General features: G+C 49.7%; 1 protein-coding gene across 2 annotated transcripts in view; it reads right to left on the bottom strand.

Moving 5' to 3' along the window:
• LOC129380717 (uncharacterized) overlaps window positions 1-17783 on the bottom strand; it is a 148601-nt gene that overhangs the window by 128118 nt on the left and 2700 nt on the right. For both annotated transcript variants that reach the window (XM_055062512.2, XM_055062511.2), the window contains exon 2: window positions 8015-8112. In XM_055062512.2, coding sequence (XP_054918487.1) covers window positions 8015-8112 — 98 coding nt within the window. The remainder of the gene's footprint in view (window positions 1-8014; window positions 8113-17783) is intronic.

Below are 17783 nucleotides of genomic sequence, written 5' to 3'. Positions count from 1 at the left end.
GTCGGTAGCGTGGATGAGTAGGACGACGGCATGGGCCAGCTACCCGTTTCTCCTTGTTCAACTGTTCTTGTTGCGTTATGTGTTGCAAAACTAGCGATTGGCGACAACTAAAGCTGCGATGTCATGTCCCTCGTCATGGCAACAGAGGGGAGGATTGGCGGCATCTAATCGAGCCATCGGTAGCCCATCGGCAACAGAATCTACGCCTTTGTGGTCGCAGCTTCCCGCTGGTAGACTGCTACCAAAAACGATAGTTTTTAACTTGTTCGGTATTCATGGGCGGAGGTGTAAACGCGAAGATGATTATGATGATTTCATTGCAGCTCTTTCGAAATGCGATGATAAAATATAGTGACTGACCTGTTTGGTTTCATTAGGAACGCAATACATGTATAATATCCAGCATTTTGTATACATCTCCGTAATCTTCCTTTTGCTTCGAAATCTACCTTGTAAAGCTAGCTATGATTGTCAGAGATGCGGTGGTATCAACCTCTTCCCTACTATTTTTCCACCAATATTCGAAACGTCTCTTTGTTATCTCGGCAGCCGACAGGTTGACGCTTCCATCCACTTTAAACACCAGCGCTTGTGGAAGGTGTACGTCACCCACTGTTCTCACTGGGTGAGCCCTTCGCATTTCAAAAGTGTGTTGAGTGGTCTCCGGATTTTTGCTGCAGGATACACATGCCTCATCAAGTTCGGAATGTTTAATCCGGAATGTTCTTGTCCTTAGCCGGTCGGCTCGATCCTCAAATGGACCTTTTGTATTATCGTAAATATTTTCCGTTCAAATTTCTTTGTTGTCATTCTTGTAAATCTCCATGGCCGTTTTGGTTTCCATTCTTTGGATTCCAATTAACTTTCTCTGTTTCGCTAACTTTCTTTCTGGTGATTGCCTATATTGTTTCAATTACCCTGTACTTGTCTTGTCTTGTGTCCCAGACAGTGGCGCGTACCCAATATGGGGGATTGGCCAAGAAGCAGGCGGTTTTCCGTAAGGTTAGAAGTATAGAGAAACTAGATTTGAATAGTGGAGCGTGGGACGACAGAACTGTAATTTAGACTTGCAATGAAAGTATTAGTAAGAATTTTAATAAAATATTTTAACGTAAAGAAATTATGTAATAGAAACTATGGATAATTGTAGAAAATCAGCAAGGTACTCTTTTTGTCTCTCTAATAAAATTGTAAACAGCAAGAAAAGCATCCCTGTGGCTGGTTCCCAGTGAAGTTGCCCCAAAAGAAAGAATGCTTGTCGAGGTTAGTGATAGGCCAAGTTTGGTAAATGAGTATTCTAATATTCTTCTTTGTCTTAGAAAGCGGCGGCATGAGAGAAAATAATGTTCGATAGTTTCAGGTGCACTGCAATAAGAACATAGAGGGGACATTGCGAGACCAGACCTGTGTAAGTAAAAATTTAGAGGAGGTATACGGCATCTCAATTTTGTAAAAGGTACTTCCAATTGCCTTGAAGGACACCAATTAATATTCCATGGGAAGCCAAGATGGTGGAATTCAGAACACGGTGTTAGCATGGATATTGCAGAATTTTGAGATATAGCGAAATTTCTGTACCTTGCCGCGGTGACATTGTACTTGATTGCCAGCTTTCTTGACCTCTTCCTCCATTCTGCCTCCACGCTTACAGGCAGAAGTATTTGTGCACCTTACCCGCCCACTTAGTTTTACTACCGTGCACATGCCGAGTAGTGTGAAGATGTGCCCGCCAGCTGTACGAAATGGCGTTTGATTCTAAGGCGTCGTCACTTTCTTCAGAAGTTTGGCCAGTGTTTCGCTGATTATAGAATAATCCGCTCCAGTGTCCACTAAAGCAGTCAATTCACGACCGTCGAGCAGTACAGGAATGTCCAAGGAAATTCTTCTTCCGTATTCAGCAGGTACTGTCGCCATCGATGTATGGTCGGTCCGCGTACGCGTCAGTAGTGGTCCTTGAGTACGTCCAGAGTGAGCGGCATCACCGCCGAAGACCGCTGTGGTTAGTTTTCCCGGCGCGGGCTGGGCGACCGACCCTGAACCACACTCGAATACGTACAGCGAGTTGGAGGAAACAGCCGCAGAGAAGGGGAGCGTTCGAAACAAGTTCGAAGTGGCCCCTGTGCCCCGAAACGTCCATCCCGTCCATAACGAGGGCAGACGCAAGGCCAGAGCAGCAGCCATCCTCAAACAGATCAAGCAACGAGACATTAGAGCAAGCTTCGTCGACGCCGCGGAGTACAGCGATGGGAAGACCTTTGCTATCGTTGTGGTCGACTCCAGCGGCAAGATTTCCAATTGCGCCTCCATTCGCACTTCAGACCCCGGAGTCGCGGAGCAAGCCGCCATCGCCCTCGCCCTGCTAGACGGTCGTGGGTCCGAAATACATAGCGATTCCTAAACGGCAGTTAGGGCTTTTCAGAAGGGTTGCATCGCCAAGCAAGCTGCTCGTCTTCTTAGCAGCTCGAGTCGATATGCTCTCACGCATCATTCAATCCACTGGTTTCCAGCTCACGTAGGGTCGGTCGAGGGTGCTCCCCCGAACCTCAGAGTGTGCTCACGAGGCTGCGCGTGACCTCACCGACCACGCTTCCTCTGCAAGAAGCACCGACTCCCCTCCTCCCTACGGCCACAGGGACGCTCCCGCTACTCACAAAGAGATTACTAAATTCTTCTACATGTCTAGAAAGGTCTTTCCACCCCCTCACCCCAAGTTGAATAGGGCGCAAGCCGTTTCGCTTAGGCTTCTGCAGACCAGTACGTATCCGTGTCTGTCCGTTCTCCACGAGGCTTACCCGGACGTGTATCGCGACGATGCCTGCCCCTTCTGCGGGCAGACCTCCACTCTAGCGCACATGCTGTGGGAGTGCGGGTCCACATACCCCAAGTTCATCAAGGAGGAGTGGGACTCGCTTCTGCGTAGCCCCGCTCTAGAAAAGCAAATCCTGGCTGTCCGGCGTGCCCGCGACCGGGCCGGTGGGCTAGACCTGCCAGTCCCGACGTGGGACTAGCCGGGTGCGCGGCGAGTTCGCGTCCTCGCCGGATCTGATATGAAAGTTTCTTCACTCACTCACTCAAGGGGAGCGTGACTGGTGTCGAGCTGATGGCGATAAGCGCTGCTGGGCAACGTATTCTTCAATTTCGTGACGAAGCTGACCGAGCCTAGGCCGCGGCGAGTTTGCTGCAAATCTGCGTAGTCCGAGCTCTCTATAGGAGCCCTGTCGGTATACATGCCCATCTTCGCCACAGGGAAAGCAAAGGGGACGGTGATTACGCGCCTGCCACACGTCTGCTTTCCTTGGAGCCTGTCGGTGGTCCTGGTAATAAGAGGCCGCTTGGACGGGTTGTCCAAGCGGGCAGCCCGTCCAGGCCGGGCACGCGGTTCGAAGTGGGGAGGAAGGTGGGGCAGGTTGCTCAAAGCGTGCGAATATGACATACGGGGGCTGCCAGTTCTTAGCGGTCGACCTTCTGTGTTGAAGGGTGGTTTCCTTAGCGTATGCAGGACTTCGTCGCGGAGAACGCTTAACAAGGAGCGGAGCGTCGGCTGTGAGGGTACCGACAGTTTCTGGAGTTCTTCGCGGATTACGGAACGAATGAGTTCTCGAAAGAAATCGAAGTGGCCCCCGAGAGCTCCGAAGCCGTCCGTAGGTGAGGCAACGTTCAGTTGGCCTACGTATGATGGTGACTGCTGCCGAAGAGTCTGTTGGTGACGGCCTGGGAAGGAAATTCTGACACTGTCTTTGGAAAACTGCGCACGAGACCGCCGAACAGCTGCTCTTTCACCTCGCGCATTAGGTACGGCACCTTCTTCCGACATGCTGGGTTTGCGTTGTCGAAAGGGACGCGTCATGTCCATGACATACACTGCGACCCCTTCGTTCGGCATTTGTATATGGGACTGGACATCCCGCTCAGCTCGCTCTCGGCTACCATGGCTCGCATGCGTCTCACAAATCCGGCGTTTGAATTCTACCCATGATCTTAGGGCATCTGCACGGCTCTCATACCAAACAAGTGCGCCATCGTTAAGGCTGAAATATACGTTTTTTTTTTCAGTTTCTCTGCGTCATCTCACTTGTTGAACGCGGCAACACGTTCATAGTGCATCAGCCAATCTTCAGCTTCCTCATGTATGAAGCCGTAGAAGGGATTCGGCGTTCGCGGATTGAGTAGCGTACAATGAATCGGCGCTGTGCCTTCCATACCGGTTGGGGCGGTCAGAGTTGCCATTTTCTCTGTGAGGAATCCAAACTTAGGGGCTTGTCCACGGATCCTTCTGTTGTCGCGGTGTACAGGCGTAACCACCAGTACGGGGCTGGAGCTCCTGCTGCTCGGAGGGGTTTTGTGCATAGATTAGATTATCCCGCACCTCCACCAGTTTGTCACGCGCTAAGGCAAGAGTAACCAATAGTACCAGCAGTCAGACACAAAAAATGCCAGATACGAAGGGACGGTTCTCCAACTGGCGTGGGATGTTTGACTTCGTCGTCTTCTTGGCTTTTTTGCTGGGCACGCATTGCTGACCGTTTTCTGGCTCAAAACACCAGGTCGCAATATATCACCGACGTTACAGTAACTGGCTTGCACGTGCTAGTCTTATCCTTATCACCTTTGTCTTTGTAGACGAGGTTCATTTTGCTTTAACGCAAGAAGGATGTGCACTGTGCAGCTACCTGTCGGCATGTAGCCACACCACTTACCTAGTGTATTCTATTTCGCTGCTGGTTTAGGTTTTCGGTAACAGTGTAATCGTAAGCAAGTTGTATAAAATGATTAAAATGTTTACCCTCGTTTACAGCAACGTTAACATTGTGTGTGGCCTCACAAGCTCTACGCCACCAGGTGGTGGCTGCACAGTACAGGCCGCTCATCTTTACGCTAAAGGCCATCGATCTCAGCGGGAGCAGTATGGCTTTAGTTTACGCCTCCACCCATCCGTCGGAACACCCAGCTCGCCTGCTTTGACCCGAATGCCGGACACGCTCGGTGCTACGACAAAGCTGACACTGCAAACGCTGCATGGAAAGCTTTCGCTGGAAATCTACGGCCAAGCGGATAACTGAGAGGTGGGATAGGTTTCGCGCGGTGGCTACAAGACATCGGCAGTAGACAACATGACGTCAAATCATAACGCAGAACCAGTGAAGGCGGAACTTAGCCCTCATCGTTCTGCGAAAGCGTGCGAAGAAAATATACTGCCCTTGCACTCTGTGAAGAAGGATAATCAGCCAAGCTGTATTTGGATGACTATGTTGATTATAGTGACATATGTTCGTTGCTATCTTGATTTAAGAATTACATACACGTATCTTCGTGGTTGGTATCGTCTTTATTTTGTCTCAATCGTTACCACAGTGAGCATAGCTGTGTGGTCGCTGTGGTACAGGGCGATAGGTTGTAATACTATGCTAGCCAAGCTGTTGACAAGGGTCACATCTACACACGACAGCTGACCCGTTCTCGGCACATTGACGCCCGTGTAGCACTCAATTTTAAGGCGTTCCAACAGGGAGGATCACTTGCAGCGGGTGCACGCTAGGTCGAGGTGAAAGTCTCCCACTATTACGATCGAATTGTCAACTTCGGATTGAATGCAACCAAAGGCGAAACGCCTCAATATCTCCTTTGGACGCAGCCGGATGGACGTAGACAGTCGCGACAACGGTCCCATCTTCCGTCTGCACGGCACATACTCGACGGTCCCGACCAGTCGGTCGCTGAGCGTTCGGCGGACGCGGCTTCTCATCGCTTTTGCGCCAATTCGCTGTCGCTTTTGAGGGCACGTTCTTCTTTCTCAGAGCGTACGACGCACATCCTGCCGCTTGCAAGTCCGAACTGCTGATAACGACGCTATGGGGATGCTCGCTTGCCCAAGTACACGCGCCCTTTCCCAGCCCTTCCCGCGATGGACAAGCGAGCGAGGTAACAATCAACAGTTAATTTCCTCCCACTCCTTCTTGTGCCTACCTGTCTACTTGCCTGTCCGGAGAAAGAAAAGTTCACGTTCTCGTGACGCCTGCGGCAATAAGGACGTTCCATGTCCACAGCCAAGGTCTGTGAGTGGTTGCGCTGGCTAACACTCCCAGGGCTCTACTAGCACACATAAATACCCAAGAAAAGTGGATGTGAAAGCGACGCCGCAGTAGCTCAATAGGTAGAGCATCGCCCGCGAAATGCGAAGGTTGTGGGTTCGGTTCCCAACTGCGGCAAGTTGTTTTTTCATACACTCTAATTTGCATTATTTATCGTTTCTTTGTTTCATTTATTAAGCACAAGTAATTTGCCCCCTGTTCTTGGTGTCATTGTTTGTTGGCTTCTTATGATATGACTAATAGAAATCGGGCCCCTCGGTTAACCCCCTTTCTTCTCGTTGTTATACATATATATATATATATATATATATATATATATATATATATATATAGAGAGAGAGAGAGAGAGAGCTTCCGACTGCCCCCTATCAAGCTCAGTCAGGAGAAATCATCCATAATGTTGCAGTTGAATCACTCGACCACTTGTCCTGCGACTAAAAGCGTAGCGCGCCCCAGTTGCAATGGTCCCGACTAGTGAGAGCAATTCGTACATTCATCTTGCTTTTTACGGAATATTAGCGGTTATGAGAATACAAGGCTAATAGTAGAACGGCGCAGCTGTATAAGTCTGAGTGTTCACCGTGTAGTGTTCTTCCTACCATCAAAAACAAACGAAAGAAGAGCGCTGGTGCTGGAAGTTCGCCGAAGTTTCTTCATGTGTGCTCCACCAAATCTTATACAAAAAGAATCGAGACCAAGCATTATTCAAATAATTCAGAAGTTAAGCGATACATAGCCCAGACCTAGCGACAACGTTCATTCAATTCTGGAAAACATTTGTTGTAGACAGCAATAAATTAATTACTAGTGATAATATGGCGAAAGCTGTCAACGGCATGACGTTCAGAAGGTTAACAAATATATGACTTGTAATATGTCAAACTGCCGGAATAAAGCTATTCCCGTAGCTTAGTATGTGTTTACTTATGGTCATGTCGCGGCGATATTCGCCAATACAATCATAAGGGCCCTGAACCACTTTTTGTCGGAGTGGAGAAAGGCATTGGAAGTGAAAATAGGTTATTTCAGAAATACTTTGCCACAAAAAAGTGCTTTAGTGCGTTCAGCAGAAGCGGAGTTACTGGCAATCGAGCACTGCCTCCACTGCGCCCCCCGTTCCTTCTGCAATGCCTTGCACTGCGAAGACTACGGCGCGGTGGCGCGTGCCCCGATTCTCCGCATTCTAAACGTCACCGTGGCTCGCAGTTCAAATTTCGTTTTCGATGTTAATGTAGAGATCACGACTTCCACTTTTGGTGCCGATGAGGCGCTAAACATCAGCCAAACGCGGTTGTTCTCGGCGAGCCGCAGTGCGCTTAACCAGTGGACTCGTGGTGGCACCCCGCGGCGTCCACGGTACCTACGCCATGTAGACGACCACAGCTTGATGTCGACTATAGGCCAATAGCAGCCATCTAAGGGAATGACGCAATCAAGCGTCTGATGACGAACTAAAGCGTTCAGAAGAGAGTGGGGACTGGGCCTTCTGCTGAAATAAGGACATTTGAGAGAAACGTGAACGAGCGATACGCCTGCGAGCTCCATGTACCGCGTGCGCCATACAAAACTTTACTGAGGTGTGCACAGCAGCGTATGCTATCCGGGGAGTATGTTATTTCAGCAAACTCGAGGGGTGGGGTGGTTCAGAGCCCCTTAGCCACGTGGCTTTTCTTTTGGCATTTTTTATGCAGAGACAATTGCAATGAACCCTTAATTTATGGCATTTTATACTGTAACCACTATTATCAAACAGAAATATGTATCTAAACACATGCAGAGTTCCGGTTCTACCTGTTCAGTGACGTCTACGAGCCAAAGTACTCATTTCATTCAAGCATTATGGTCGCTTTAGCATCAGAATATTGGTAACTAATTGCAAGAAACATCGGACTTGCTTATTGCAGCTGATTGTAAGAGCAACTTACCGATTATCTTTGTTGTAGTAAAAAGCTCGTGCCGTGAACCCAGCGCCTATGTCTGACATTATCGAGAATCTTTGTTCAGTTTTGTACTGCGTCTCATTCTTGAAAAGGAATAAAACATTTTGTATCTGTTATTGCTGCATTTACACACCTGAAGTGCAACATTGAACAACATCGTTTTGCAGCTTTTGCAAATGTAGCACCGAGCGCCGAAACAGTATTGCAAAAAGTACGACATCCTCAGCTCGTTGAAACCACAGGACGAATTTAGTCTACGTCAAATCTAGTGATGCCACCGTAGCCAGAATAACCATACAGCTGCAATGCTTCAAACATAAGGCCAACTCTAGAATACAGAGATCGTCAGCCACAGTGACTCGATGGAATATTACCCAGTTTCGTTTAACGTGGCCGTTAGGTTTAATGGAAATAACTGTTCCGTAAACAAACTTTGCAGAAACAGAGTTTGACTCGTAGTATGGCGTGATAGCGTACGGTAAAATTTCGGATGCATACCACGTATGAGTGGTTCTGTCTGTTCGTCAAACTTTGGGTGTGCCTCCGAAAAGTAGGAGACTCAGCGCAATGACAGCCGGAATTACGCTGCGTTGCTACTTTCTATGGAAAGTCTGTCGATCTGTGGTGAGATCAGTACAATCCTGCCGTTCATGGCCTCTGAGATCACCCGATCTGGGAGGCCACGCACCGTCGCGCCTTGCTCTCGACTTTGCCAATAGGTAACGATGCCATCCATGAAGTTCTTGTATGCGGACGATGCAGCGCTTCTAGCGGAAAATGTAAGTAACTTGCTCAGACTTGAGAATATTGGCGGCAATGTAGCGGTGAATCAAGGCTTAATTAAAGCATAGCACAGTGAATGGAAATCATCTTCAATGAGAAGATGAGTGATGACGTGGTATCAATTTTACAGGATGTCGTACTCCGGGAATGAAGGGGTAGCGGAAGGCAGCAGTAATGAAACAGAACACTTTGTGGTTACTATAAAAATGAGGTGGTGCGAGAAACACAGAAATGGACTAATGGTACAAGCGCTAATGCTTGCAAATGAAATTCTTTTCTATAAATAATAAATCTTGTCAGGGTTGGAGAGTAAAAAGAAGAAGGTGGACCGAGAGGTTTTGCGAGCCAACAGTAAAATCACAAACGAGGCAGTGCAAGGTGACATGGGTTGGGCTTCTTTTGAAATCATAAAAACACAGAACAAGATTAGTTTTCAGCAAACACTAAGGAAGATGGATTAAAATTAATGGGTGGCTAAAGTTCACAAATATCTGTACTCCAAGATAGTGGACACTGAATGGACAAAGAGGTGAAAGAAGCTCTCAAGCAAGTACCAAAATTTAAAATTGTACATAGACATGCAGTAGTTATAAAAGGTAAGTGACAAAAGAAAAAGAGATGGTAAATTGGATGCAAAGGCTACAAACAAAAAAGATAAGGGAGATTTCCAAGAATGACAAGGAAGAAAATATGTGGTAGAGGCTTTCTCTAGATGAATGTTGACGGCAATGAGATTACCATTTACGCAAGTAGCGACTCACCTTATTGAGGGAGTCACATTTATTTAAAACCTGCAGTGCTCATGCTGAGTATTTCGCTTGTTAAGCTATATGCCATATGCACTGTCTCCGGTATCAGTCCACTTTCCTGCGCCACTCGCTTGCCATGCTTCTCTATGAGCATGACGGCATGACGACGTCGCACTGACAACTAAGGAATTAAACTAATTGAACGAAAAATAGGCATTGTGAAAATTAGATGACGATTCTAAAATAATGACGGTAACACGACACAGCATGACAACGAGGGCATGATGACAATGGTGTGATGACGATAGCAGGAAGATGTTGTCACGACGACAGTATGACGAATGTGAATTGATGATGGTGGCATGAAAATGGCGTTAATCCCGCTTCAAGGTTGACTGCACGGCTCCGACTAGGGCGGAATCATTTCGCCGAAAGAAATAAATCGGTATGGTGACGACGGCATGACGACAGTCGCTTGACGTTTCTGAAGAGATGACAACGCTAAAAGGAGCGTTACCACGACAACATGACTACAGTGGTATGACAACGGCTGTACAACGAAGGAATTACGGGAGTCGAGTGACGAAGTTACAATGACGATTGACTATGCACGATGACGGCCGTGAGGTAGCGACGCAAGGACGATGGTGGCATGACTACGGCATCAGGAGATTGGAAATAAGGCAGATGTGTGACGACGATATTGTAACGGCTGTATGACAATGACGGCGTGAGGATGGCGGTATGGCGAGAGTTCGATGATGATGCTGGAGTGACGCATGTAGAATGACCCCGATCCTATCCCGACGACGGTACAACAATGGACGCACGATGACAGTTTGCCGATGGTAGCAGGAGGACGATGGCACGATGACAGTCACATGACCTAGCGTAAATTAAGGCAATGCCATAACCATGACTGCATCATGGCCACGAGCAGATGCCAGGTACTCCAAAAAATTGGATGAAGGCTTAGCTTGGTTAAGCCTGGAAGATTGCGAAAGCAATACCCTTGGCTGCGCCTTGGTTCGGCTGATGGTGTGGACATGGTTGCCCTATGTTAAACTTATGGCTATACATCATCCGACACAGCGCAAGGCAGCGAGCCGACCACTGCGAGGAGCCGAGCTGTAGCCCCATTTATCCTCCTAGCGTGACGTCACACCAGCGAGCGCCGCCTCTCGGTAGCGCCGCAGCAGCGGCGCGCAAGGCTTCGCCTCCACCATCGATGCCGCGAGCTGGGGCCCCGTCTCTCGGTCTGGCGTGACGTCACACGTTCACGTGACGCGCAGCTGTGTAAGGAGGCGCCATGACCACCGATGGGCAGAAAGTGCCAGCAGTATTCATCATCATCATCATCATCATCATCAGCCTGATTACGCCCACTGCAGGGCAAAGGCCTCTCCCATACTTCTCCAACTACCCCGGTCATGTACTAATTGTGGCCATGTTGACCCTCCAAACTTCCTAATCTCATCTGCCCACCTAACTTTCTGTCGCCCCCTGCTACGCTTCCCTTCCCTCGGAATCCAGTCCGTAACCCTTAATGACCATCGGTTATCTTCCCTCCTCATTACATGTCCTGCCCATGCCCATTTCTTTTTCTTGATTTCAACTAAGATGTCATTAACGCGCGTTTGGTCCCTCACCCAATCTGCTCTTTTCTTATCCCTTAACGTTACACCTATCTTTCTTCTTTCCATAGCTCGTTGCGTCGTCCTCAATTTAAGTAGAACCCTTTTCGTAAGCCTCCAGGTTTCTGCCCCGTACGTGAGTACTGGTAAGACACAGTTGTATTGCTTTCGCAATAATATTTGGCAACTATGTTGGCGTAGAAGGTGCGACAATGATGGCATGGCGATTGTAAAATTGCGAAACGGGAATGACGACAATAAAACAACCACGGTGGTATCACAACCACAAGCGCATACCGTGACACCCAAGCTGGCAGACAACCTGGTCACTGGGTCAGCGTAAAAAGTTTGATAGATAGATAGATAGATAGATAGATAGATAGATAGATAGATGGATAGATAGATAGATAGATAGATAGATAGATAGATAGATAGATAGATAGATAGATAGATAGATAGATAGATAGATAGATAGATAGATAGATAGATAGATATGCTAAATATGGCTGAACTAGGCAAAAATACTAATCGCAATAATAGAGAGGGAAAGTCCATACAATAACCGAATGGGCAGTAACTTGCTATTTGGTGCTTGAGCTGGCTGCCTTAAGATCAAAGCATACAGGAGTAAACAATCGCCGTAGGGCTAGCCATGCGTGTGCTCGCCACATCGTAATGAAATACCTATATAATAACGCGACAGCATTGAGGGTCCCGTGTCGCAGAAAATCCGGTGTCGGCGTCCGGCCATAGAGAAAGAAATTCAACAAGACGGGACACTCGGCGAAAACTGGCAACAGGAAACACGTCATGCCTAGTGTTCGCTCCATCCGTTAGCTGATGCGAGCATCGGAAAATGAAAGCACCCGAAATAAATTGGCAGGCGAGTTTAACGTTTTTTATGCTTTCCCGCTACAACTCAAAAGGTTTTGCGTATAAATTAGCTTGTACTTTGCGACTTACTTTTCTTGCGCCCCCTGGAAACAAGCCAATGGCATGCCAGACGCACCAGACGTGCCAGATGGATGCGTCACGCACCAAGTAGGGCACTGCAGCGAGCGAGACAGGCTGTGCATGTAATGTTCGCCTGTACAGAGACTCCTGTATGTTCTTTTTTTAATGTTTCCTGGTGTTTTGGGCTCTCGGCGTATGCTTGTGTGGAACCACTAAGCACGGTTAAGAGCACCGGGGTTTTATATATATTTATTTTAGACACGATGGTCTGTTTGCCCGGTATGCATATAGTTCATAAAGCAAGAGCAAACACTCGAGAAAGGCACGTTTACTTGGTAATGCTACGGCCGTGGCACGGCATTCGTCTGAGTGACGTCAGTAGGCCTTGCCACGGGCGAAACGTAAGCAAGGTTAAATTCCCATATGCCTTTTGCATATGTGCTCCTGTTTTCTGCACGCACACACATACACACACACACGCACACGCACGCACACACACACACACACACACACACACACACACACACACACACACACACGCGCGCACACGCACGCACGCACGCACGCGCGCACACGCACACGCACACACGCGCGCACACACACGCACACACGCGCGCACACACGCACACACGCACACGCGCACGCGCACGCACACACGCACACGCGCGCACACACGCACACGCGCGCACACACGCACACACGCGCGCACACACACGCGCGCACACGCACACACACGCGCGCACACGCACACACACGCACACACACGCGCGCACACGCACACCCACACGCGCACACACGCACACACACACGCGCACACACGCACACACACACGCGCACACACACACACACACGCGCGCACACACACACAGACAGACACTCACACTCACACACGCGCGCACACGCACACACACACACACACACAGACAGAAAGTCACACTCACACACGCGCGCACACGCACACGCACACCTCAACTTGAAGAAGTGTCGCTTCGCCGCGCGACAGCTAGTCATCCTTAGCCACGTTGTTTCGTATGATGATGTGCTCCCAGATCCAACCAAACGCCAAGCTGTTGCTGAATTTCCGCGACCAAAGGCCACAAAAGAACTCCGCAGCTTCATCGGATTATGCTCCTATCTTCTTCGTTTCATGCGCAACTTCGCCACTATAATAGCGCCATTGACGCAGCTTCTCGCGGGTAACCATGACCTCTTGGCGTGGCCGCTAGTTTGCCATGCGGCATGCATGACGCTGCGCCGTCTTCTAAGCTCACCCCCCATACTTCGACATTTTGACCTAAGTGCACCGACAGAAATACACACGGAGGCCTGTGGCGTCGGCATTGGCGCTGTTCTTGCACAACGAAAGGTTGGCTTCGATGAGTACGTTATTGCCTTCGCTAGCCACGCAGTCACGAAAGCGGAAGCAAACTATTCTGTTACAGAAAAAGAATGCCTGGCTATCATTCGGGCGATAACTAAATTTCGTCCTTACCTCTACGGCCGCCCGTTCGACGTCATCACGGACCACCATGCACTCTGCTGGCTGTCGTCCTTGAAAGACCCTTCAGGTCGCCCGCTCGATGAGCGCTTCGCCTCCAAGAGTATGATATTCGAGTGCTGTACCGCTCAGGCTGTAAACATTCGGACGCGGATGCCTATTCTCGCTCCCCAGTGTCAGGCCAGCCTATTATCAGAAAGTACGAATATGCGAGTCATCGCTCACCGCCACGAATATGCTTTCGGAGCAGCAGAAGGATCCGTGGATTGTTGCTATGCTGGCTTTTCTGTCAGACCCATCAGCGCCTTCTACTGGCCGCGCATTGCGTCGCCAAGCACACCACTTCGCTGTTCGTGACAGGTTCCTGTACCGCCGTAACTACCTCTAGGACGGGCGCAAATGGTTACTCGTGTTTCCTCGACATCTACGTTCGGACATATGGGCAGCGTTTCACGATGACCCGCAATGCGCACATGAAGGAGTACAAAAAATATACGTGCACCTGCGAATCCATTATTACTGGTGCGGGATTTACCGATTCGTCCACGAATATGTCCGTTGCGGCCTCGCTTACCAGCACCGCAAGAATACCCCTCATGCCTTAGCTGCTCCACTGCAACCATTGCCTTGTCCAGCAGGGGCCTTTGACCGGGTAGGAGTTAATCTTTATGGGCCCCTTTCGAGTATTTCAGATGGCAACCGCCGGGTGATAGTAGCGATACACCATCTCAAGCGTTACGCGGAAACTTCGCCTCTACCCAACGTATCTGCGTGTGGTGTTGCCGGGTTGCTTCTGCGTAACATGATACTTCGCCATGGAGCCCCCATAGAATTGCTGAGCGACAGAGGCCGCGTCTCTCTGTCCCATGTTATAGAAGCCCTGCTCAAGGAATGCGACGTAATTCACCGTACTGCTACTGCATACCACCCGCAAACTAATCGCATGACTCAGCGCTGTAACCAGCACTTGAGACGACTTCCGAAAAGCGCCGCTGAGGGCGCGAAATCGTACACGTTCAGCGGCTCAAGCCGTATTTGATCCACCTTTGCTATCTCGCCCGTAGGTCGTAGAGACGGCTCCTGTTCTCCGGGGAGGTAATTGTACTGGAGAAGAACGAGCAGCAGGCACTGCTTCGAGAAAGACGATGACAACGAGTGGTTGGAAGCGTTGTGCCTGTGTTGCCGAAGCTCTGAGTCCTCACGCTACGTGCTCTGCTATCTGAGCGTTTAGTCAATTAAACTATAACGCCTCTAGACACAACGCTTTCTTTGCGAACCCTGCTCCCGCCTTTCGTGCTGGTTGTGACAGCCGCCTACAGCTTGTACGTTCTCGCCGAATAGCTCACGCATGTCTGCTAAAGCCCCTCAATCTTTCAAACGTAGCGCCATTCTTAGATCTTTCCGCCACCCCGCTCACCCTGGCGCGTCCTCCTCCACGCCTCCTGTCGCCCCATCCTCCTCCGCTCCCCCATTGGCCAATCTGTGTCACGTGGAAGCGGGCGCCGCGCTTTTGTATATTTTTTTCTTTCCAGCGTGGAGCAGGCGCCGCGCTTTTGTATATTTTTTCTTTCCAGCCCGCGCCGACCTCCATTGTTGGGCCTGCGCGACGAAAGTACGGCAGGCGGACTGACGGAGTGCGTTAGCGTAATAGAATGTGCAGGGCCGAGAACTTAATTGCGATGCCATGCTGCTGCACCTTCGGTTGCCGCAACAGACACAGCGAGGGAAAAAAGCTTTTTGCTTTGCCGTCCGGCGGGCGCAACGCAAAAAGAAGTGTGGATTCGCAGGATCGGGCGGGCTGACTTCGAGGAAGTGGCAAAGAGCGCACGGCTTAGTGAAGTAAGGGCCACGGCTACTCACAACCTCTTATTTGGAGCCTAGTTCACGCCTTCCGCTTCGAAAAAGTGGGTGTTCATGCTCTGCGTGGTTTTCAGCTCGTTGTTTGACTTTCTTTTTTCGAATGTGCACTCTTTGTTTCATGTAGTATCGTCTTGCGGTGAAATTCACGCATCTGCAGCTGGCCTGTGACATAAAAGCGACTTTATTCAGGGTGTGTTTTGAGCTCCACCAGAAGTTAGCACATTCTCAACGCTATTGCAAGGCTCACTATGACTTACGATGCAGTCTTTTAGCTTCGAATGTACGCCCGCATGTATTGATTTTGTTTGTGGTGAATAATGTTTTTAACGTTCCGAAGCGACTAAAGCTAGGATGGAGGTCGTAGTGGATGGCTCCGGATAACTTTATCTAGCTCGCCTGGGGATGTTTAACGTGCACTTTGATCGTAGAGTCGTACGTGGGCCGGTAAATTCCTCGTTGGCGTTTCATAATACTCGTGCGCTAGTGCTGCTTTAGAAGTTGGCGCCTCGGCACGATTGTATTTCTTCAATAAATTTTATTTACTAGTGTAACAACTTGTCATTATTTCGTGTTATTGACGGCGCCGTCAGGGCACCAAAGCGGCAACAGCAACACCAAAGCTAGAACCAGCGCTGGATGGGGCTCGCCGAAGCCTGTGCATGCCAAGGGGGTATAAGATCGCGGACAGCCAATTTTGTATGCGAACACTCCCTGCGACGTCTGCATTAGTGTAATGTTACGTGCTCTTTGAGGCTTCCGTTAGCCATTACATGTGCCCTCCTGGAGCAGTACTTGTCAAAAAAAAAAAAAAAAAAAACAAGATATCGTCACGATTACCAAAGCACCCCGCAATATAAAACGGCCCTGTTGACAGGCATTGCTGACCGCACACAGCCGGAATCTCTCACGCGCCGACCGAACAAATGTGTCCTGCAGGTACGTGAATGAACCTACGAAACCACGTACACATACTTTCACGCTGTCAACACCTGAAACATTGGTAATTACGCGCTTGTTTGAGTACACCGCGTGCTTGCGTCGTGTTTCAGCAACACGAACTCTCAACGTCGCGCGCTTTACGCCTTAAATACGCCTTGAATAATGGTCATTTTCTCTATTTCCTCCGCAATTCTAACACTAAATTCTAAAGGCCAGTTACCGACTGACGAAGGAAGATCTCGAATGAAAAAACTGCTCCGCAGGACTCGAACGAACTTTCCTGCGGATTTCCTGCCGTAGCGTGTTAGCCGTCGTCTGCTACGGCAGGCCCACCACCGGCGGCGCCACCGTCGAGGCCGCGCCGAGCGGAGGAGGAGGGAAGCGAATGGCGCTACTTTGGGAGATTGAGGGGCTTTAATGTCTACGAAATGGCGGCTCAATCTCGTAGCGGTGGCTCACACTACTTCGCCCGCAGCAGCGGAAGTTAGAGGGAAGAAGCCGGCCTGCGCATACGGGTCCTTGGCCCCTGGTGGAGAGGGCCAAGGTGCTGCGACGCGAACAGCCGCGATGAGACGGGGTAGAGAGGACCGGTAGAAATAACCACATGAGGCGCATGCGTTGCTCCGTCTGGCAACCATGTCGACTGTATAAAATGCCTGGATAAAGCATTCGGTTTACCTTTGCAATGACATTGAATAAACACATACACGCGTTTCAGCACTCGCTATGTATCTGCAGCAAACTTCTCTCTTTATATTACAACAGAGCATGTTGGATTTCCTGCATTTTAGAGCGCAGCTCTTAGGCGACCGTTATGGCGGCAAGCGTGCGGCGGTATCCCGCTGTAAGCGAGCGAAGGAACACAGAGAAGGATAAAAGCGAACGCGCAGCGCAGCCGGAGATGAAAGACGGCGATGGGAAGAGAGCGCGAGGAGGAAAGCGGAAGCAGAGAGTAGGGTGAAAGCGTGATAAGAAAAGCGTAGTGCCGCGGAAGATAGCCGTTGCGGCGCAGATGGCTACGAGATGGCGCCAAGTAGCATGCGTCGTCTATAGGGAAACAAAGCGCTGCATAAGCGGAGGTCTGTCTGCGGCGGCTGCTGGCAATCGCGCCCACACGTCACCCACGCGCTGTCTCTCGCGATCTCCCGGTTGGCGAGGCAGTCGGGCCACACTTCGTTTCGTGTCGTTTGCAACGGGCCGCGCGCGACAAATTGCCCGCGCCAGCTATTAGGTATATCGCGAAATGAAAACTCGTATAGAGCTGCGCTGAAATTTGACATTAAGGAATCGTAATTGTCGAATAATTTTTTTGTTGCACTTCCGTCTACCTTTTACGT

This window comes from Dermacentor andersoni, chromosome 10, assembly GCF_023375885.2.
Source record: "Dermacentor andersoni chromosome 10, qqDerAnde1_hic_scaffold, whole genome shotgun sequence".
Taxonomy (NCBI): domain Eukaryota; kingdom Metazoa; phylum Arthropoda; class Arachnida; order Ixodida; family Ixodidae; genus Dermacentor; species Dermacentor andersoni.
This window is presented reverse-complemented; position numbering and strand designations above follow the sequence as displayed.